At 38.6% G+C, this 23,774-nt stretch overlaps 1 protein-coding gene across 1 annotated transcript; it reads left to right on the forward strand.

The window, feature by feature from the left end:
* The first annotated feature begins 585 nt into the window (after nucleotides 1–585).
* Nucleotides 586–21,244, forward strand: LOC141145262 (leukotriene B4 receptor 1-like). Its single transcript, XM_073631799.1, has 2 exons — nucleotides 586–798; nucleotides 18,852–21,244. Exons 1-2 carry the CDS (start codon nucleotides 787–789, stop codon nucleotides 19,905–19,907), a joined length of 1,068 nt encoding a protein of 355 aa, XP_073487900.1. The 5' UTR covers nucleotides 586–786; the 3' UTR covers nucleotides 19,908–21,244.
* Nucleotides 21,245–23,774: the final 2,530 nt, after the last annotated feature.

Below are 23,774 nucleotides of genomic sequence, written 5' to 3' on the forward strand. Positions count from 1 at the left end.
ACATTGCCTGAAAGCAAGAGGTGTGTGTATTCTTATTTGAATCTTGGTGGGCTTTGTGTATTTCCTTCAGAGCTCTGCAGTAATCTAGTGTGAAACATTACCTCTGTCCAGGAGCTTCCTGTAATAAAGACCGGTCACTGCTGCTCTCTCTGCTTGTGCAGGGTACTCTGGTCTTCTCTCCGCCCCCTCCTGTAGTCTTCTGCAGGTAGCCTATAGTGGGTGGAGTCTGCTGGGCCCCTCTCACAGTCTGTGCAGGCTATGTACAGCACAGTGATGATGTTACTGCTAATTTTACAAGGTAATATCTGGATTTGTAAAGACATTTGGAGCACACAAAGTAAATTTATATCCTTTTGTGGCTATTTAGTAATATTTTGAAATCAAAGTTTTTGCACTGACAGAGTTCAGCTTTAAACCCCATCCAAAGAACCACAGCCAAAACCTTTCTACATTCATATGTCCAGTGTATTATAATTTTTATTTGCTGTTTATTTTTTGTATTTTGGGGTGGGGTGAGTGGGGCGTGTACAATTCCATGTACAGAGCACAGACTATAAATTGTTGGGCAGGCTGAACAGTAAACATTGCAACTGTTGCCATCGTCTGTACTCGTGAAATCACTCTTTTCTCTTGCAACAGAGGATGGTTTTGCTTTCACGACAGGAAATATTTGTAATACTCCTTGTAATATCCTAGATAGCTGTTTAGCAACTAGTGCAGGTTATCAGTAGTGTCAAAAGAATTGAAGAATTTCATTCTACTCAACTGAAGATTGACTGCAGCATTATGATCGGCATGGTAAGTAGCAGTGGCCACAATGATTGACTTTAGTATGATGACAATAATATTGTATAATATTATATATAACATGCCACTTGTCAGAAGTATAAAACAAGATTTTTTTAATGTAATAATAAAAGATCAGTATTGGTAGATACTTGTGCATTAATTCCTTTTTTTTAATTTTTAACATATTTCTGTAATACTGATTTAAACCATTGCACTGCCATGGTCATGCTCATAAGGTCTAGCCTTGGTGTAAGAAGTTTTTACATTTTTCCAAAGTACTACTTAAGCCCACAGTAGAGGCTTAAAACCATATTAGACACTCAAAAAAATGTATATTGATCATATAGCATTAAAAGTTATGCATGATTTTCAATGTTATGCCCCATACACACGGTCGGACATTGATCGGACATTCCGACAACAAAATCCTAGGATTTTTTCCGAAGTATGTTGGCTCAAACTTGTCTTGCATACACACGGTCACACAAAGTTGTCGGAAAATCCGATCATTCTGAACGCGGTGACATAAAACACGTACGTCGGGACTATAAACGGGGCAGTGGCCAATAGCTTTCATCTCTTTATTTATTCTGAGCATGCGTGGCACTTTTTGCATCGGATTTGTGTACACACGATCGGAAATTCCGACAACGGATTTTGTTGTCGGAAAATTTTATAGCAAGCTCTCAAACTTTGTGTGTCAGAAAATCCGATGGAAAATGTGTGATGAAGCCTACACACGGTCGGAATTTCCGACAACAAGGTCCTATCACACATTTTACTTTGGAAAATCCAACCGTGTGTACGGGGCATTACACAATATTCCTACAAATATATGTTTGTCAAAAATCCTGTTGCCAATTTTTTTTTTCAAAAATTTCCAACTGTAATTGTAATAATTGTTTGTAACACAGACAAATGCATAAAATATATATATATATATATATATATATATATATATATATATATATATATACACACACACACACACAATGTATAGAAATATATCCTATGTTTTATAGTGGTATTAGACAAACAATTTAATATACTGCAGCTTACCAATTATTAGGTGTGGTGGCTGCATCCATTTTCTTTTCTTATTCCCTGTACACACGACCGGTTTTGCCGTCGGAATAAACTCTGAAGGTTTTTACGACGGAGTTCCGACGGAATTCCGCTCAAGCGGTCTTGCATACACACGGTCACACCAAAGTCAGACCGTCCAGAATGAAGTGACGTACAACACATACAACGGGACTAGAAAAAGGAAGTTCAATAGCCAGTAGCCAATAGCTTCCATCTGGTACTTGCTTCAGAGCATACGTAATTTTTGGTGCCTCAGAACAGCATACAGACGATCGTTTTTTCCGATAGTAATTTGCTCCGTCGGAAAAATATAGAACATGTTCTCTATCTAAGTCCCTCTGAATTTTCAACGGAAAAAGTCCGATGGGGCATACACATGGTCGGAATATACGATGAAAAGCTCCCATCGGACTCTTTTTGCCGTAAATTCCGCTCGTGTGTATGCGGCATTAGGCTTTTTTCCCCCTCTGTTTTCACCTGGTGATCTGGCCAGTAACATATCTCTTGTATTAGAATACCCCTACTCTGGGGGCCTTTGGACAGCAGCATTGTCATTCTGGGGGGAGGGAAGTGTTAGATATACTAGCAGATTTAATTACACTAACAAATTGAAGCCAAACTCCAGCTAATACTTTATAATCAGTTACAGCAAACCGTTTTTTCCTTTTGGGATAAAGGTTTTACAATAATAAATAAAGATTGATCATCGTAAGCACCCCTGCTAGTGTTAAATTGTTTGTCTCATCCCTGTAAACTGATACATCTGAAAGAGAGCATGTTCTTTTGAAAAACAACAGACTTATGCAGGCCATACATGGGTCCAATTCCATGTGAATTTTCCTTAAAAAAAATCTGAAAATTTGTGCATTTTGTGATCTGATGCCACCATTGATTTAAAAAATTCGACCAACCAAGTCTTCAATTTCACCTCATATTGCTACAGAAAAGAATTTTCATGGCTAGGAATCTTCTTTTCTTTGCAGGTGTTTCCTTTTTTTTGCGCTCATGCGCATTTGTTTTTTGATTGTATTTCTTACACAATTCTCCCATCATTGATTAGAAAATCGTTAGTCTTTCAAAAAAAATTTCCAACATTCCCAATCACTCAATTAGATGTCCGCATGAAAATTGGCTGTTGCCGTTACCCGCTAGTGGTGCAAAATTCGAACAAAAATTTTTAGATAAGATTTTCCAAAGAAAATTCTTTTGGAATTCGACCGGCCTTACTGGCTGGATCATCAGGTGAAGATACAAGAAAGCAAAGCCTAAAGAAGGAAATTATTGCAGTCTTCACATCTAATGACATACACACTTACTTGGGTTAAGGAGAGAACTAGCAACTATGCCACTACTTGTAAAGCCTCATGCACACTGGACGTTACAATAACATTATAAAAACATCAGTAGCTTTGCAGTGAATTTATCAACTATTTTCAGCGTTTTTGCGATAGTTTTTTTTGCACTTTTCAGCGTTTTTTAGCGTTAACGTTTTTAAGGTTTTTTTTAATTTCAATGGGATCAAAAACATTAAAAAACGATGGAGAGTGGAGAGAGAGAAAGAGAGAGAGAGAGAGAGAGAGAGAGAGAGAGAGATCTGACCTGCCAGGAAGCCGTCACTGCACACCGCCAATCATAGGCAGTGAGGCATTTCCCAACCGGCAGCTGCACATACACACGCTGCCTACGATTGGCGGTGTGCAGTGCGGTTCGATCCGAACACGCCCGAGCTCATTCTTACTCACTAAGTACTATGGGATTCGTTTTCTGTGTTCAGCAAAAAATATGGTTGGTCCTGCTGCTCTCTATCTCCACCTTCTGTCCATGTCCCCAATTCAGCTAGGGGTTTTGGAAAGCAGTGTTGGTAGCTCTGCACATGCTCAGTTTTCAGCGAATTTCTATGCTGAGCATTTCCTCCCTATCACATCTGAGAAGCACCGATGTGACTATAGAGTCACACATGTGGGTGTATACTCAGTGGTAAATGACAGCCCACTCTCTCCCCCTCCATACCCACTAACCAGCCAAACACAATGGGAGTGTGATTGATGCTAGGAATCTTCTTTTCTTTCCAGGAGTTTCCTTTTTTTTGCGCTCATGCGCATTTGTTTTTTGATTATATTTCTTACACAATTCTCCCATCATTGATTAGAAAATCGTTAGTCTTTCAAAAAAAATTTCCATGTAAATTGATGGATGTTTCACCTCCCTCTTATTCTAAGACACAAACCAGAGTGGCGTGACACATCAATAAAGATTTGATATTCAATATATTCAATATATATTTATGCAACAATTTAAAACGTTTTTTTGATACTAATTATTTATTTTTATTCTGTATTCCAAAGGCTGTTTTTTTTGTTTTGTTTTATGAACATGTGACCAGTAGCAGAGGACTAGAAGCTCCTCCTGCATAAGTTTACCGGCAGACAGGCTGGGAAAGAACTCGGTCATTTGACAGCTGTATACCGATTAAGAAAAAAGGTACAGTGGAACCTCGGTTTGCGAGTAACGCGGTTAACGAGCGTTTTACAAAACGAGCACAGTATATCTAAAAATCTTAACTCGGTTTGCGAGTGTTGTCTCGCAAAACGAGCAGGATTCAGGCCAAAAGCTGTCTGCAGTACCGCTTTTGGCCTGAGGTGGGGGGCGCCGGAGCCGAACAGCGCCGATTGTTGGCGTTCGGAAATTCACGGAAAGGCCCGAGGACAGTTCGGCTGACCTCGGCAAAACTCGGAAAGGCTCGTGAACAGAGTCTTTCTGAGGTTTGCCAAGGTCAGCCAAAGTGTGCTCGGGCCTTTTCAGCCGTTTCCGAGGCTCTCCGGCGCCCCCCACCTCTGGCCGCATGTGGTATTGAATCCCATTGAAGTCAATGCGGAACAAATTATTTTCGTTTCCATTGACTTCAAAGGGAAAACTCGCTTTGATATGCAAGTACTTTTGATTACGAGCATACTCCTGGAATGGATTATGCTTGTAATCCCAGCTTCCACTGTACTTAGATTTTTTTTAATTAAAATAATTACAGTGTCATCATCCATATACAGAAATAGAAGGGATAATGTCAATTATACAGTGTGTGTTTAGTATCTGTTTAAGACAATATTGAAGACTGATTGCAGAATATTTTCCAGTATTGCTGTGCATGACTATTCTAGGGGGCGACTCACAGATGTGATACAGTATACAGATTTCCTCTTGTGTAGGCAGCTTCCCGAATTCACAGTTCCTACTTCTGGATACACAGCAGCACTACAATTTTAACTCAGACTTCAGTGACTCAGTAACTTGGATTTTTTTGTTTCACTCATAGAGAACAAATAAGCAACTACATTGCATGCCCTCTACTGATCACTGATTAAAACTGGCCATCATAATACAATTTTTCTTTTTCTATTTTCTTTAGATTTACCTTCAACTATGTAGTGCAAGGGCCTGCCTGACTGCATACATACTAAAAGTGTTCAGGTTTGACCTTATATTATATGGCTTTGGTAACTCTAAAGGAGAATCGTACAAGATAATTGTATAGTGTATGGCCATCCTAAGACTGGTTTAATACATTAAAAACAGAAAAATACTCCCACTCAGCCTATATATACCGGTAGCTTTATCTTAGGGTGGAGTCACTATAGTTTGGTAGGTATTATGAGCAGTGCAACAATAAAAAACATTTATAACACACGGTTTAATACATTAATAAAATTTTTTTGCAATGTGTTACACATACAAATGTTAATGCCAATTGCAACGCAACATAATGTGCATTGCGTTAAGGCAGTCCTTTCATTTGGAACAGGCTGCCAAGACAGCACACCACACCACAACGGGTGTGCATATTGTTCTGTTCATAGTTTATTGGTACTGCAATGCACAGCACTTAGAGGCACTTTGACACGAATTGCTACAACCCATTGGGGGAGATTTACTAAAACTGGTGCACTCAGAATCTGGTGCAGCTGTGCATGGTAGCCAATCAGCTTCTAACTTCAGATTGTTCAATTAAGCTTTTGCAATAAAACCTGGAAGCCGATTGGTTTCCATGCAGAACTGCATCAGATTCTGAGTGCACCAGTTTTAGTAAATCTCCCCCAATGGGTTGTAGCAATTCATGTCAAAGTGCCTCTAAGTGCTGTGCATTGCAGTACCAATAAACTATGAACAGAACAATTAGTATTAGTAAATAACCTCCATTGGACTAAATGTGTCTTATTAGTTTTTTCTATGTCGTGCAATCCTGGGTGTTGGCTTTAATAAGTATGTGGGTACAGCTCCTACCTGAATCTGGTGACAGCCTTGAAATCCCATGACACATTGGGGTTGGATTACTAAGACTGGTGAAAAAATGTGGTGCAGTTGTGCATGGTAGCCAATCAGCTTCTAAATTCAGCTTGTTTAATTAATCTTTGACAATAAGCCCTCTTTCACACTGAACACAGCATTGAAATTGTGCAAGTTCATCTGAACTCATCTTTTAAAGCCACAATTCAGTCTGACTTTGGGGGCGACTTGAAAGACATCTGTGCGGGTTCATTCACAGATGTCTATTGAAATCGTCCACGGAGTCGCCAAAAGTAGTGCAGGAACTACTTTTGGAAATCGGTGCGGCGCCGCAAAGTCGGCGTCACACCAATTGGGTCACTCCTATTGCTGGCAATAGGCTCCGATTTGACCTGTTAAATCGCATGTCAAATTGCGCTGATGTGAACGGGGGGCTAAAACCTGGAAGCTAATAGGTTTCTATGCAGAGCCGCACCAGATTTTGCACTCTCCAATTTTAGTAAGTTAACCCCAATGAGACAGACCATTTTATATAATATGTTCAGTTGATTCAGTGATGGCTGCACAGTTGAAATATGAAAAATGGTTAGAACAAACAGAGAAACAAGTTCAATGATCAATTGTGAAAAAATAACATTGACATTTGAACCTCAACAAAATGTGATATTTCTGTTCATCTTTCCCTGCATAACCAAGCTAACTAATAAATAAATGTCAAGCTTGTTCATTTGTGAGCTCTCGGGTCTACGCTTGGGTTCTGAACAACTGTGCAGTAAACGATCCATTCCAATTGAAGTACTGTCCCCTTAAGATGATTAATTCTAAAGAAAGTTTCTTCTCAGTCAACTTACTTTATCCAGCAGACATAATTGTCTGCATTTAAGGCCCCTACACACGATACAAAAATCGGATGGAAAAATTTGTATAACGAGCTGTCTGCCGATTTTCAGATTGTTAGTATGGTGCTTTGCGACAGCCGATTTTGCATTTTCGTCGGTCAAAAGCTGGATGTGCAGACTGTAAATTTTTCGTTTCATCAGTATGGTTTTCGTACGGAAAAAAATGTAAGAGCAAGACTACGCATGCTCAGAAACGAAAGAATACATACAAAACTATTCAACACATTACGTCACTTCTGACGTTGTATTCTGTCGTACGAAAATTTTCGTATTGTGAGTAACCTCTTTACTTTCAACATGAGACCAGCATGCCACAAAAAAACGACGTTCAGTCATCTGAAAATCTGATTGTGTGTACGAGGCTTTATTCTCTGCATCATGCTGGCAGTTTCTCCTTGTATCTGCAGTACAATCTCTCACATTAACTCCTGATGAGGTCAACAGATAAATAAGGATATGGCGGTACTTTGTTGCAGCAGCTTCAGAAATCTGAGAAGCAGTCATTGTAGTACAATTGTCCTCTTTATGGAAATCATGTGGCCCTTACAACACAGTAGTGAGCTCTCCTCAGTCCTCTTAGGCAGATAGATGTCTTAAGTCTCGTACACACGCTAAGATTTTCAGACGACCGAACGACCGTTTTTTGTGGCATGCTAGTCTCATGTCGAAAGTGAAGAGTTTACTCACAATACAAAAAGAATACGTCAGAAGTGACGTAATGTGTTGAATAGTTTTGTATGTTTCTGAGTTTGCGTAGTTTTGCTCTTGCTCTTACGATTCTTTTCGTATAAAAGCCGTATTAATGAAACGAGAATCGGATGTTGAGTTCACATCCAACAAAAATTTTATAGTCTGCACATCCAGCTTTTGTCTGACGAAACAGCAAAATTGGCTGTCGAAAGCACAATACTAACGATCCGAAAATCGGCAGACAGCTCGTCGTACAAATGTTTCCACTCGATTTCCATATCGTGTGTACGGGCCTTAAGGCTGGGTTCATACTATTGCAAATTGGATGTGGATTTCTCCAGATCCAATTTGCATGTCAGGAGATTGTGACTGGCTCTCAATGGAGCCGGTTCACACAGCTCCGGGACGGCTGCGGAGCGAATTGCACAGGAGTCCTGTGCATCTTCTGGTCCATTTCAGGCCTGAATTCAGCCAAAAATCGGACCTGAAACCAGTAGTGTATTTAGGTTTTGTGCTGCCCTAGGCCTGACTGAACTCGTGCACCCCCTAATTTAAATAAGACCCACCCTGAAATTTTCGAGCGGGGACACTAGTTCTGAGGGCCTGGGGGGGGGGGAATGGATTCCCTTAATTTGCATAGATTTCCTCTCACTTCCTGTTTGGCTATGGGGCAGGAAGTGAAGGGAAATCTCTGCAATGGAACAGGGATGGTAAAAAATAAACTGACAGGGGCTATAACCCTCCCTTATTCTATCCAAAATTTAAAAAAAAGGGTTGCCTATAGTTAATACTACTTTAAGCACAAATTTCTAATAATTTTATGGAGAGTACTAAGAAGATATAACCATGCCAATGGTGCAGCAGAAAACATATAGCACAGTGAGGAAGGTTTGTGATTCAGGATGATAGGACAGTCAGAATTAAAAGCGGCGCCCCCCCCACAGTTGCAGAATGCCGGCCGCCTGCATACCGGAAGCAGTGCGGATGCTTTATGGGGCTGCAAGCCGGCAGGGACTCTTTCCGTGCTGCCCCCCTGCACAGTGCTGCCCTAGGCCTGGGCCTTGTCAGCCTAGGGCAGGATACAGCGTTGCCTGAAACGGTGAACAGGGACGCACCTGACCCATGCTGTGATCCACTCCGTGCGGCAGTGTGAATTAAGCCTTAGGTGAAAACAGTTCTAGCATCTGCAATGCAGCACAAGAAGACAAGAAATCCACTGTTTGCTGCACTTAATAAAGATATCCTTTTCCCAGACCATCGTCTTCCTAAACTGCCCCTCAGAACATCTCATTCACTACTAAAGTGGTATTACACCCAAAAACAAACATTTCTAAAATTGCAGTTCACCAATTCTTAGATGTGGTGGACTTTTTTATTTTCACCATTTTGGGATAGACTGAAGTCAGTTGAACTTCATTGCTGGCAGACTTCTAGTGGCAGAGAGACAATGTGTGAAATGATTAACAGCTCTGCCACGCAACAGGTGAAGCTATCAGCTTTGTAAAGTAAAACAGTTCTGTTGTACATCGACAGAGCAGGTAGCACAACAAAGGTCTCTGAGGTGGCTACAACTAAAATGACAGCAATACAAATTTTAGTGCAAGTCTATAACTGGGTTCTCTAAATAGATGTTGTCAGTAGGAATGGTTAGGTTGAAAAGGTACATGTGGCAAAGGTTGAGGACTTTGCTATGTTTTACGCAAACATAATAACAGTCTGACCTGGCTTTACAGTACTTGAAATGGGTGACAATCATTTGGAAGAAAACACAGTAAATGAGCAGAAAGGCCTAGACACTAGGAAGAAGTGCTTATTAGTGTCATAGGTGGCCTAGCTAACTTGTACAGTACCATGGACTCTTGCTTAAAGTTCATTCTTAGTTTTATTATTACTTTGGCAAAGTAGGACCTGCAGCAGCAATCACACTTAAATGAGAAGTATGCCCAAAGCTTTTTTGGCTATACTTCTCCTATGAATCATAGAAGCGCAGTTCGTTCTGCACTCCTGTGATCCATTTTCAGCTGATGTCACAGAGCCAGTGATCCCCTGAGAACTTGAGCGGAAAGTAAGAGTGTACCCCCCGGTACTGTGGGACTTTCAAGGCAGACTCAAATATGAATTGATATATAGTTTAAAAAAGTTTAAAGTTTATTAATACACAGTAAAAACATTGGTGCATACATCACCATAGATTACATAAAACGACACATAAGATCATGGGCTCATGACGAGCTGGCTAGAGATGTGGTTGTATCTTCTCGCTATGTCCGACGTGTTTCGAGAGCAAAGGAATATCTCTTCTTCATGGGCATTTAGGAGAGAAGGTCTGAAATGGAAAACATTCTATGATAAAATAAGACATAAGTTGAAAAAATAGAAACAGGCAAGGAGAACATATGTCATATATCACACCGGCAGCAGAGCATACATACCAGCACTATGGCCCTCAGTCTACACTATAGTCTGCAACAAATGTTTTTACTGTATACTTTTTTAAAATATATATCAATTCATATTTTAATCTGCCTTGAAAGTCCCACAGTACCAGGGAGGTACACTCTTACAATTTACCTTTAACAAGGCTTAAAGGGGAACTACACCCCCCACCTTGTAAGCTGATTTCTCATAAGTTCATGTGTTGAATCTGAACTCTATTGAATTCAATGGGAGCCAAATGTTAAAAAAACAGTATTGTTTGTTGCTTGTCCAATAAGTAGCACGAGGGACAATGCCCCGTGGAAACTGTACCAAAAAAATGAAAATTTTGAGTGGTAGTAAGCAGCTATTTTAGTAATGCCTAAAAGGCAACATTAAAAAAAATGAAAGGTTCCTTTAAATAACATGCCTGGGGGAAGCCCTTAACTTGCATGTGAAGTGGCACTTCTGTACGATGTATACAACCTACTATAGAAAAATAGATTTTTACAAAGAAAACAAAACTGTTTAAATTGCTGGAAAATGACAGCTTTGGGCACTTATGTTTGTTTGTAAACAATTGCTGTTGATTCTCTTCATCTATACCAGACCTTTATCCATGATGATGGTCTGGTATAGATGTTGTTTGGTGGACCCGTACAAAAGAAAAAAATGGCACTTGATCCCCCTAAAAATACATACCAGTCCCTTATCCTTGATGGAGGTCTGGTATGGATATCAAGGGGGATGTAAAAATGTAGAGAGGGTGTAAAAACCTTCTCTTCTCAGACACGTGTTATGTCAACAGTGTCTTAGGCGTTTTGTTCAAAAGTTCAGTAGCCAGACTGTCTTAAAACAAAGTGTGAGTTTATTTGGTCACACTTGGCAACAACTTGAAAATATATACAAAGTTAAATTCTTCTTACAGCTTGATGTAGTAAAACAAAAGATAATAGGAACAAAAACTTGTATCAAGAGAGTTCAAGAGATGTTTCAGCTCCGTTTGTGCTTTTCTATGTCAGAGAGATGTCTGCTCTAGCAGCTGTTTGTGAGATAGGCTGTGTATAGGCCTAATGTAAACAAAATGTCTTCTTCAGTGTAAGGATGCGTGTGTCCTTCTTCTTTGTGTGTGTGAAAAAGTAGTGAAGTCCTTCTGTGTGTGTGAGTAAAGGACATGTGTTGTGTGTGTGTGGTGTGTCGTGTGTGTGTCGTGCGTCCTGAAGTGAAGTGTCACTCTGTTTTTATACTATTTCAAATCTACTAGTCAGCAGACTATAGCCATAGCTATATATGGCTAGAACTAAAAATGAAATGATCATATTCGTGATTATTCTAAATATTCTCTTTGCCAACAGCTGACACGTCTCTTAAGCTTCTTTGATTGTCAGTAACACACAACAGATTCTTATAAAAAACTCAAGGTGAATGACCTTTCCAAATGGCCAAATTCTTGTAATGGATATACTTTAAACTACAGAAATGCAATTCTGTACCAAACCTTACAAATGCATATTAAACTATAATTGGATACATATAAATATATATATATTACTTCACACAAACTCAATCTAGCTAACTAATTAAATAACTATATCAAATAACTAACTATATTATAGACAATATATGTTTTTACTTTTAAAAAGATCTTTACAATAAAGTCTATGACAAATACTCTGAGCATATTCTTATCTGTGAAACCACTGACCTACTGACCTTTAGTCATTAACCCTGTACATTGAGAACAACTGGTACAAAAAATAACACGCACACAACCTAGCTATTTCAAGATTCGTCTTATGCTGAGCTGAGTGAGCTTTTTCAATGTCAAAGCATAAAAGGGAACTCAGACTGCATACATACAGATCTTGATTATAAAGCCAAATTAATATAATTATTCTACAATTCCCCCTGAATATAATTTATTATATTAACCAAATCACGTGCACTCCATTTGTGGCCCTTTCATACACATTTTGAATCAGTTGCTCCAGATGTACCACAGCTCATCATAGGATCAGATAAACCAGAAGTAATTTTTCGACTAAAAATACCTGTCATAATTTTTTCACCTTTTTTCATTTCTTATTAATCAATTTATAAAATCGTTTCATTCTAACCATAATACAGATTTGAAATAAAATACATAATATCATGATAATAAATATAATAACTATAGGATGCAATAATATATTTCCGGCAGCAGTTGTCACTGAGGTATTTCCTCAAACTGAAACATTCCTGCTGATTACATCCTACCCATTTAGTTCTTATTTTTACCAATTATTTTTATTTATTTTATTACCAATTCTTTAGAAACAAAAAGTATAATTCCAATGTACCTTAAAAATAACAAAATAATCTTTCCAATACGCATCCCAATTGACATCTGTTTGCATCCCTGGTACCTTCAGATCTATAATTCTTAACCATAACTTTAGCTACTGGAATAAATTACTAAACATACTCATTAGAAGTAGAAATCTCATTCAAGACATCATTTCTATTTAAATTTAGCAAAGGCCTAGCCATGTTTTGTGAACAAACTTCTGAAATACCTGTACCTGTTGTTTGCAAAGTTTGCAACCACACTTCTTTCTATACAACAGATTATATAAAAATAACGAAGTATGCTAATCTCAAAAGACATTCTGTCATTAACTCAAACAGTTAACAAACCCTATGTTTAAAAAATAATAACGTTTTTAAACTAAAACTGTAGCAGGTAAATAAGTCACCCAATCTTTACCTTATTCTTGAATCATCTTACCCTATTTAGACTTTATAATACTATTCATACATTCTACAATACCTGAGTACTTAAGATGATAAGAAACAAAAACTTTACTAAATACCTAAAATTGCATACATTTCCTATAAAATTTTAAATCATAATCTGATTCCATGGTTTGAAGTCCAACCCCAATGGAATATGACATAAGTTCACAACAACTTAGCTTTTGTTAAAAATATTATTTTTTCTAGAATAACCTCAATTAATTTATCAAAAAGAAACATTAACTAAAAAAACAACATCCTTGTATCCTCCTTAAGCAGGTGAAAAAAATCTAATATAATATTGTTCTATAAATAAATAAAACAATAGTCAGAAGTTTGATGACAAAGTGTTCTAAAATGTTCAGAATTTCAGAAAAATGTTCAGAATTTCTTTCATTAGCTTAAACAAAAAATCAATCAGTCAGTCAGGTACCTGGATATGCAAAAAGAAATATTTTCATTTAAAAATAACTCTATCCATTATTGTTGGAATCAATTATTTTTTTACAATAAATATTATCTTCATCAGTCTGTACTGATTCTAACACAAAATGTCATAGTCCCCCTCTTTATCCCGTGACTAATATTAAATTGTGTAAAAGAATAATCTTACCAGATTATTGTATTTTTCCCTTTACACTGACAATTGCTTTTATTTTGCAAAAGAACACTAATTTAGGTTGGGCTTTCCTAAATATTCTATTTCTGAAAGAAATGTGATCATGTTGAAATTTCTTTTCAGAACTAAAAACATTCCTCTCATACAATATGATTGAATGAGCCACACATGCCTGTCACTCTGACTGCTAAACACATGGCAGTCTTAAGTTCAGCTTTCAATGCGTCCACTAAAAGTTGAAAAAGTGACTTTTTCATGATTAATTTACACAACTGTGGCTCTATCCCTCATATTGCATAAATTTTTAGTCTTTTTAGTCACCATGTATTTATATGCCACTACAACTGATCTTTTTAACATCCAGTTGCCACTAGACAAAGCTGTGTGTGTTGACACCTTCTGTTTTCCTTGTAATAACACCTTAAGGGCTCTTTCACACGGGGCGGATCAGTGATGATCCGCCCCGTGAACACCCGCTGGCTCAGCGGGGATCGCTCCGCCGATCCCCGCTGAGCAGAAAGATGACAGGTCCATCGCTGCACGCTGTGCAGCTACGGACCTGTCAGAGCGCCGCTCTCCCCTATGGGGGATCGGATGATGACGGACCGTAGTGTCCGTCGTCACCCGATCCGATCCGAAAACGGATGGAAAAGTAGGTTTTTCCTCCGTTACACTTTTCGGATCGGAGCGGCGTCGGATGTCAGCGGACATGTCACCGCTGACATCCGACGCTCCATAGGGATACATGTATGTCCGTTTTTCATCCGAAAACGGAAGGATGAAAAACGGACATACGGATCCCCGTGTGAAAGAGCCCTTAGTGTAACATGAGATGTTTTTCAAAACAAATGGTGCAAAACCCACAATGTCTCAGATCTGTAGCATTGGACAATGCACTCCTAACACATTTTTTATAAATACCAAAGAAATTGTCTCATCACCCACATACACTTAAATGTAAAATGGCTGAGAGAGATCTCTATATTAATCAAAAAATACTAAATTAATAAGGGCTTTCTTTAGATCTTCAAATTATTGTATATTAGTTCTCTCTTGTAATTAAAAATATTTGCCCTACAGTAAGCCTATATAATTCATTAAAATTTACTCAGACGGATACTTTGTCTGCAAAAATCTCAATGAACTCTCGAGAAAAGTTATTAAGGCCCAAAAAATCTTATTTTTTAAAAACAATTACTTTAGTAAGTAATAATACCTTTTAAAAATACATTTTTCTCATCTATTAATCCTCTTCCAAATATTACAAAAATACAAAAATGTGTTGTGCTTTGATCCACAAAAGTGAAAAATGTCATGGCATGATGACTAGTCTGTGTAACTTGATCTGCATTTCTCTGTTGGTAATACACTCCTCGCATGTCACAAACTCTTCAGAGAATGATCTGTTACAATCAGTCTTAGCTATCATGCTTTGTATACACTACACTGTACAATTCGGTAACAATCTAGTTTTTCGTTTTTAAAATGTTTAACCTTTTTACCACTTTTTAAACATATTTTGTTTGTACATCTGCCAAAAATCATGTACACTACCTTATATGACTTTCCTGATTATAGTAATGACAAAAAAATTGTTTAGAGGACAATCTCGTGAAACTCACAGATTGGATCCTGCCCAAAAACTGCGATTGGCCATATCCCCGAGAAAACTCCTCCCTCAATCAAAGTCCTTACTTTTACCAGAAATACTAATTTACAAAGACTTTTAACAATTGTTATTTTTACAATTTTTTTAGATTGAACAAAACTTTTATATTTTAATATTTTCTCTGGGTAATCTTAAATAAATTAGAACAATCTACTACTTTTAATTTAATAACCAAATCTAAGTTTGGAATTTTTGTAAAAATTGTTCAATCCTTAACTTATTATTTCCTACAACCAAATCTGTTAGGATTTTTGTAAAACACTATGCACCATGTTTTTTCCATTATCTCAATTTCATGCAGTTCTTTCCACAATCTTAATCAATACTTTTTCTCCGAAAACTTTTTCTCTGCCCCCTATATATATGTTTTAAAATGACCACGTGTAATAACACACATTTTCTGTTGTTCAGGGCCTAAATATTTATAAACATTTACATGCAGCATTAAACTTAGTTTCCTTATTAAATAACTTCTTTACACTCTGGCATTAATTAATTACCTTACTACTGCATGTATTCCTGTATTCCATATATATGGAATATATCAATTTCCCGATGGTACAGGAAAATACTTCTGAACCTTGAGATGTTAACCATCCCATGTTACCCTTCTATATAAACAAACACACTCACCCCTTGTTAGTATGATAGTCCTGTGCGCACTTAAAAAAACAAGAGATGAATAACGTCCTTTAAATTTGTTGTTCGTTGCCTTTTCTTTCGTTTGTTGCTTTTTCTTTCGTTTGTTGCTTTTTCTTTCGTTAGTTGCTTTTTCTTTCGTTAGTTGCTTTTTCTTTCGTTTGTTGCGTTTTCTTTCGTTTGTTGCTTTTTCTTGGAAGAATCATTTTCTTGTAGCTTTTTGCCTTGTTCCTTGTATTGTGTGCTGTAGTGTGCTTTAGTGTGCTTTAGTGTACTTGCCTGTTGATTTTTCTTTGCCTGATTCTTGGACTTTCCATCTTCAAACATCAAAATCCGACTTTCATCTTAGCTTACCAAATAGTACATACATCTGCCTGTTGTACCTCAATGGTAGCTTTTTCAAATAACGTGAAGTCTCAGTTCCTGATTCAACATTTTTTCTTATTGGGCAACTACCCAATATTTTCTTATGTGAGAATTTCTCACCTTCTTAGGAACTAACCTTGGCAGAAATCTTCACGTACGTAACGTTACGTTTTCACAAACAAAGTCTTGGATTTCCAACAATAGCTTGAAGCATACCGTCCAAATGGCCTTGACAATCAACTTCGTAGGCTGGGTCTTCCTTTTTTTTTTTTCAAAGTTACAAACTTTGGCTAGAGGTGAGAAAACAGACATAGAAAAACTCACCCTCGACTTTTATTGAACTGTTGTCCACATTTGACGCAAATGCCTCCTTCTAGGTTCTTTACTTAGTTTCTTCTTGGAGCTGCTTGTTCCTCCATATTTGATTATCAGATGCCATATCTTATTTAGAAGAATTTCTCATCTTTGGCTGGCTCAGTTCCTTGGACCTTTCGTCCTCATCTGATGGAACACAAACGCCTCTTTCTAGGTTCTTTGATCGTTTTTTCCCGAGACTTGATCAACCATGAAAAATGTGTGAGTCTCCCCCCTTTGTCGAGGAACAGGGAAAAAAAACTGGACTGGCTGGCAATCGCCAATGTAAAAATGTAGAGAGGGTGTAAAAACCTTCTCTTCTCAGACACGTGTTATGTCAACAGTGTCTTAGGCGTTTTGTTCAAAAGTTCAGTAGCCGGACTGTCTTAAAACAAAGTGTGAGTTTATTTGGTCACACTTGGCAACAACTTGAAAATATATACAAAGTTAAATTCTTCTTACAGCTTGATGTAGTAAAACAAAAGATAATAGGAACAAAAACTTGTATCAAGAGAGTTCAAGAGATGTTTCAGCTCCGTTTGTGCTTTTCTATGTCAGAGAGATGTCCACTCTAGCAGCTGTTTGTGAGATAGGCTGTGTATAGGCCTAATGTAAACAAAATGTCTTCTTCAGTGTAAGGATGCGTGTGTCCTTCTTCTTTGTATGTGTGAAAAGTAGTGAAGTCCTTCTGTGTGTGTGAGTAAAGGACATGTGTTGTGTGTGTGTGGTGTGTCGTGTGTGTGTCGTGTGTCCTGAAGTGAAGTGTCACTCTGTTTTTATACTATTTCAAATCTACTAGTCAGCAGACTATAGCCATAGCTATATATGGCTAGAACTAAAAATGAAATGATCATTTTCGTGATTATTCTAAATATTCTCTTTGCCAACAGCTGACACGTCTCTTAAGCTTCTTTGATTGTCAGTAACACACAACAGATTCTTATAAAAAACTCAAGGTGAATGACCTTTCCAAATGGCCAAATTCTTGTAATGGATATACTTTAAACTACAGAAATGCAATTCTGTACCAAACCTTACAAATGCATATTAAACTATAATTGGATACATATAAATATATATATATTACTTCACACAAACTCAATCTAGCTAACTAATTAAATAACTATATCAAATAACTAACTATATTATAGATAATATATGTTTTTACTTTTAAAAAGATCTTTACAATAAAGTCTATGACAAATACTCTGAGTATATTCTTATCTGTGAAACCACTGACCTACTGACCTTTAGTCATTAACCCTGTACATTGAGAACAACTGGTACAAAAAATAACACGCACACAACCTAGCTATTTCAAGATTCGTCTTATGCTGAGCTGAGTGAGCTTTTTCAATGTCAAAGCAAAAAGGGAACTCAGACTGCATACATACAGATCTTGATTATAAAGCCAAATTAATATAATTATTCTACAGGGGAGCCCATGAAACAAACAAAAAAAAAAAAAACAACAGCATGGAGTCCCTTCAATATTCATGTTTAGGATGGCACCCCATGCAAAAAAACAAGAAAAAAAAAGCATGGGGTCTCCCCCAAAATCCATCCCAGATTCTTATCCAAGCATGCAGCCTGGCATTGTGCATCCCGTCCCCCCTCCGAACCATACCAGGTCATATGGTCTCATGGGGAGGGTACATTGTCTGGCAAAGTACCTTGTCCCAATGTTAATGCCCCAAGATACTACCTCTCCATGTGAACAAGTAGGGCTTACTCATTAAAAAAAAAAAAAGAAAAGAAAAAACAAATAAACACACTCACAACACACTCACAATGAGTTTTTTGACAAATGCTTTTTTTATATTAAAAAAAAGTCCCACAATATAAATCCATTACCAATCATGTTATTCGGTGATGCAGTGCCACATCAATCATGATGGATGATGCCCGCCAACCCGATATGACCATATTTGGTCAGTGGTGTCACAGGGATGCCCAGATCAGGGTCTGTTGTGGATTATTTTTTTTCTTTTCCTATTTTTTGTGATCTATTTCTCCTTAACATCAATATCAGAACTTACTTATGCAGATCCTCATTGCTCTCTGCCTGTCTGACAAATTGTGACACACCCCTATGTAGATGCATCTTGTAATCCTGCTATGAGATCACAAGTCATATACAGCACTGGCTGTCTGAGGAAATGCTGTGAAGAGTACCACCTTGCATTAGACTGGAGACAAGCAGTACATTTTGGAGAGAAAATGAAAACATATATGTACGTTTGAGCTAACTTTGTTCATTTTCTTTTGGCAGAGTACAACCCTTAGCCAGATGGCCACTGTGAACTCTTCCATGTCCAATTCCACTACAAGTTCCATGACTTCTGGATCTTCTGCTGGCCTTGGTATTGCCATTCTTTCATTGGCTCTTGTCCTCGGTTTCCCTGGCAATGCATTTGTCATCTGGACTGTATTGACTCAAGTGAAGAAACGCACTGTAACCTGCATCCTCATATTACATTTGGCTATTGCAGACCTGGTAGTGATCCTTACAGCACCTATATTCATCCATTTTCTGTCCACAGGCAGCTGGGCATTTGGGAATGTAATTTGTAAGATATGTCATTATGTTGGCAATCTGAGCATGTACGCCAGTATCTTTTTAATCACGTTCATGAGTTTAGACCGTTTCTTTGCTGTGGCCAAACCGTTTACTTCTCAAAAGGTCAGAACAAAGCCAGTTGTTCGGAGCATAGTATTCTCTATATGGATATTAGCAACACTGTTTGCCATTCCAATGCCAATATACCGCTCAGTAGAAACCCTAAACAACCGTCAATTGTGTATCACTGTCCGGGGTAAGGGTGATGGGGTAAAACACCATATGGTCTTTCAGTTTACATTTGAGACGCTGATAGGGTTTATTATCCCTTTCACAATCATACTTTCATGCTATATATACATTGGAAAAAGGTTACAAAATGCTAGATTTCAAACGAAGCATAAGACAAGCCGGTTGGTCATCATGATCATATTAACATTTGCCCTTTTTTGGCTTCCATACCATGTGGTGAATATGTTGCAAGTGTCAGGAGAATTGTCTTTATCGGAAAGCCTAAGAAAAGCATCTCGATTTGCTCGTCCGAACGCTACAGCCCTTGCATTTCTCAGTAGCAGCATTAACCCCATTTTGTATGTGTTTGCTGGTGGCAACTTCATCAGGACAGCTGGATTTGGGTTCATGGCAAGGCTCTTTGAAGCATCTGGCTCAGAGGCTAACAGTATACGGAAAGTTTCTCAAGTCTTTCAACAAAGAAGTAGAAAGCAATCTACAGAACAAGGCAAACTAAAGGAAACTGTGGAGGATTAAGCATGGCTAACTGGCCACAAATGGGACATTTTTAAATAATTATGCTTTGATGTACACATCTCACTATATTACCAGAGGTCCATCATATCTTATTGGAGGAATAGTGTATAGCAAACTTGGGGAATGGATGTAAACATTTCATATGACTTCGTGAATTTCATCACTAGAGGCGAAGACAACACCCCCCTGCTAGGAGCACCTCTTTTACAGAGATAATTTTGATATTTCACTCATCCTATTGGCAAAAATATTTTGCTAATGTGTACCTATTGGTAAATCTGGCCCTACAAGCTTCAGACAGACACAACTAAGCAGCTATGATTGGATCAATGACTCTAGTCCAGGGGTAGACAACATTAGAGAGGTAGTGATCTATCTGAACAAAATGGAATAAGTCAAAAATCACTGCACTACTGCATACCGATTGCGACTTATTCAAGTGAGATGCAACATGTAGATGCAAAGTGCTAGTACGGGGTCCAAGGGGTTAAAGCAGGTGGTGGGAAGATAATAAAATGCTTTCTTACTACCTTCATTAACTCCTTGGTCGCTGTACTGCACAAGGTTGCAGGACACTTGCAAAACGGCCCCATTAACTTGAATGGGTCATGCTTGGGTGCTACACCTGGCCACCGCAGCTAAAGGGGGGGGTGGATGGGTGGCAATAAAAACATGGCTCAACTGTGGGGCTTTACTGACCCCCCCGAAGTGTAAACAAGCCCTTACTGTCCTGAACCCCTATAATAGTTCTTGCTCTGTTATAGATGGTGTTGTGGCGCTTGATGACACCAGTGCACTTCAGTTTAGTATTATGTGTGGGCTTCACTTGCAAGATCAAAATGCGCTAACCTGAACAAAATAGCTGAAGGATAATAGAGGAAAGGAGTCCACTGTCAATATACTACAGCAAACCAGGGATCTTCTGCTTTGTCTCTGTCACTTGCAGCTGCTGCTAGTGCCGCTCTGGTCCTATTAAGGCAGGGATACAGATGGAGAGTGATATCACTCCAACAGGGTCTGCAGCCAGAAATAGAGAAGTAGTGTCAGCAAATGCTTGTTCACTCTGCGGCTGGTGTTGGTGGGCTGGCAAACCGAGGAAGCTATCTACCCATCACCTAGCCACCATCCACTGGTAAATCGCGATCTGCGAGTTCCCGACCCTCGCTCTAGTCCAACTGCTTAGAGTGTAAACAGGTATCTCTCCTTTACACTCTGGACTTAAAGCATCAAATTATTTAAATGTTACTACCTCTGTAATTATGAATCAGCACTGCATGTTAATTAATCTTTGATTTATTAAAGTGTAAGGAAAATTGGCATGCAATGCCAAATGATAATTTTACGTGTTACCTATATTGTGTCCGACTTTATCATTAATTTTCAAGTGTGTCAAAACCCAAACAGTGAACCTCTTTTTTTTTGCCTCTTTTGTGTCTGGTAAATATACCAATAAAAACAATTGGGTATATCTTTTTGATAAGTGCAAAAAAAAAATATGATTATCCTGTCAGAAATTCACAGCTGTCTGTGCACTTTGTAATATCTCCAGAGGGTAAACAGCCCTACTAGTTCCTCCTTTAGATTATAAAACGCATCAACCAGTACCTTGTGAAAATGAGGAGGGGTGGTTGTGCTTTGTAGCTCATAAAAAGACAACTGGGCAGGGCTGACACCACTTCTTGTAGTTTTACCCTGTTTCCCCTAAAATAAGACCTAGCGTGATTGTCGGCGATGGCTTCAATATAAACCCTACCCCCCAAATAAGCCCTAGTTAAAGTCCTTGTAGGTCTTATTTTCAGGGTAGGGCTTATTTTCGGGGAAACAGGGTAGGGCTTATTTGGAGGGTAGGGCTTATATTGCAGCCATCACCGACAATCACGCTAGGTCTTATTTTAGGGGGGAAACAGGGTAGTCCAGCAAAGGCTATATGTTGTCAGCTCACAACAGAAAATGCTGCTGAAGCCTTTTTTGTCATGATCAACAGGTATTCACAGCGGAACTTCATCCTAAAAGAGAAGTTTCACTTTATGACCTCTTCCCCCCTCCTTCTAATTTTCGCACTTTTTGTTGATGGGGAGGGGAATGGGTACCTGGTTTTGACAGGCACCCTCTCCCACTTTCAGTGGGATCACCACGGCAATTCCACCGGAAGTTGTCCCCTTTGCCCACAACTTTCTGGGACACATCATTGGTTCCACAAGGCTGTGGGACCATTCACCCTAAAAGGGAAGTTCCACTGTATGCCCTCTCCCCCCCTCCTTGTAATTTTGACACTTTTTGTTGGTTGGGAGGGGAATGGGTACCTGGTTTTGACAGGCATCCACTCCCACTTCCAGTGGGATAGCCACAGCGATTCCACCGGAAGTTGTCCCCCCTGCCCACAACCTTCTAGGACAGGACATCAATTCTAGAAGGCTGTGGGACCATTTACAAAGCACAGCGCAGCTCTCGCATGCAAAGTGGGATGCAAGCTGTGAAGTTGCAAGAAATCACAGTCAGCCTCCCACAGTAAACATGCCATCACCAGGGACCCCAACACCTGTGAGGACAGTGCTGGATCCCTGGACAGGTGATTGTCCTTTTTTTAAAGCAGCTCTTTACTCATAACAACTTGATAAAAATAATGTTTTTTACATACATTCCCCATTAATAATGACGCTTCCAAAAGTAGTGTGGAGGCTGCTATTTTGCTGAAGCCCAGAGCCCCTAAATAGCAGCAGTAAATCTTTAGGCTATCAGCAGATCGGCCTTTAGTGGCTCTGATTTTCAGCACAATGCCAAAAATGAAGAGCAAATGAGCATGTGCAGAGCAGGGTGAGACAGTGTATTACTGGACTTTAAACAGTATAGGCTAGATGTTTTACATAGCTACACCTGTTAAAGGGACCAGCATGAGGCGATCTAGCAGAACTTAATTTTCTTACTAAGGTTGCACTTTAAAAGTCAGTAGCTACAGTATTTGTAACTGCTGACTTTTACTTTTTCTCAAACAGACTGAAGCTCCTCTGTAAGTGAGAACTGGTGTTAATATGAATAATAGGCACTTGTGATTGCTGGACTGCAGGGTAGATTATGTGCTTTTACTAGATCAGTTATGGATGCTTTTTTTCTATTTTCTACTGCTAAAAGTTAAAGGAGATTTCATACTCCGACTATCTCAGTACCTGACAGCGGAGAGTACATTTTGATATACAGTTGTGCTTATAAGCCAGGAAGCTGCGCATGGGATGTACTTGGACATTCCAACATGACAATGATCCAAAACACAAGGCCAAGTCGACCTGTCATTGGCTACAGCAGAATAAAGTGAAGGTTCTGGAGTGACCATCTCAGTCTCCTGACCTCAGCATTATTGAACCACTCTGGGGAGATCTCAAACATGCAGTTCATGCAAGACAGCCCAAGAACTTACAGGAACTGGAGGCTTTTTGCCAAGAGGAATGGGCAGCTTTATCATCTGAGAAGATAAAGCGCCTCATCCACAAATACTACAAAAGACTTCAAGCTGTCATTGATGTTAAAGGGGGCAATACATGGTATTAAGAACTGGGGTAAGTAAACTTTTGATCAGGGTCATTTGGGTAGTTTCTGTTGCCATTATGATTTAAAAAGAGTAAACACAGTTGATTGACAATAAATAGCTTCGGCCAAACACTAACCATGAGTGAAAGAAAAGTTTTTGTGTTATCATTCATATTCTCTGAAAAATGGCCAAGAAATCAAATTCTGTCAGGGTATGTAAACTTATGAGCACAACTGTATGTATAGTAGACTTTATGCATCTGTCCCAACTAAGTTAATGTCCTGTGGATTATTAATAGTTTATTAATTGGTGAGAAAATGTTTAATTAAATTATTATCACACAC

Source organism: Aquarana catesbeiana, linkage group LG01, assembly GCF_042186555.1.
Source record: "Aquarana catesbeiana isolate 2022-GZ linkage group LG01, ASM4218655v1, whole genome shotgun sequence".
Taxonomy (NCBI): Eukaryota; Metazoa; Chordata; class Amphibia; order Anura; family Ranidae; genus Aquarana; species Aquarana catesbeiana.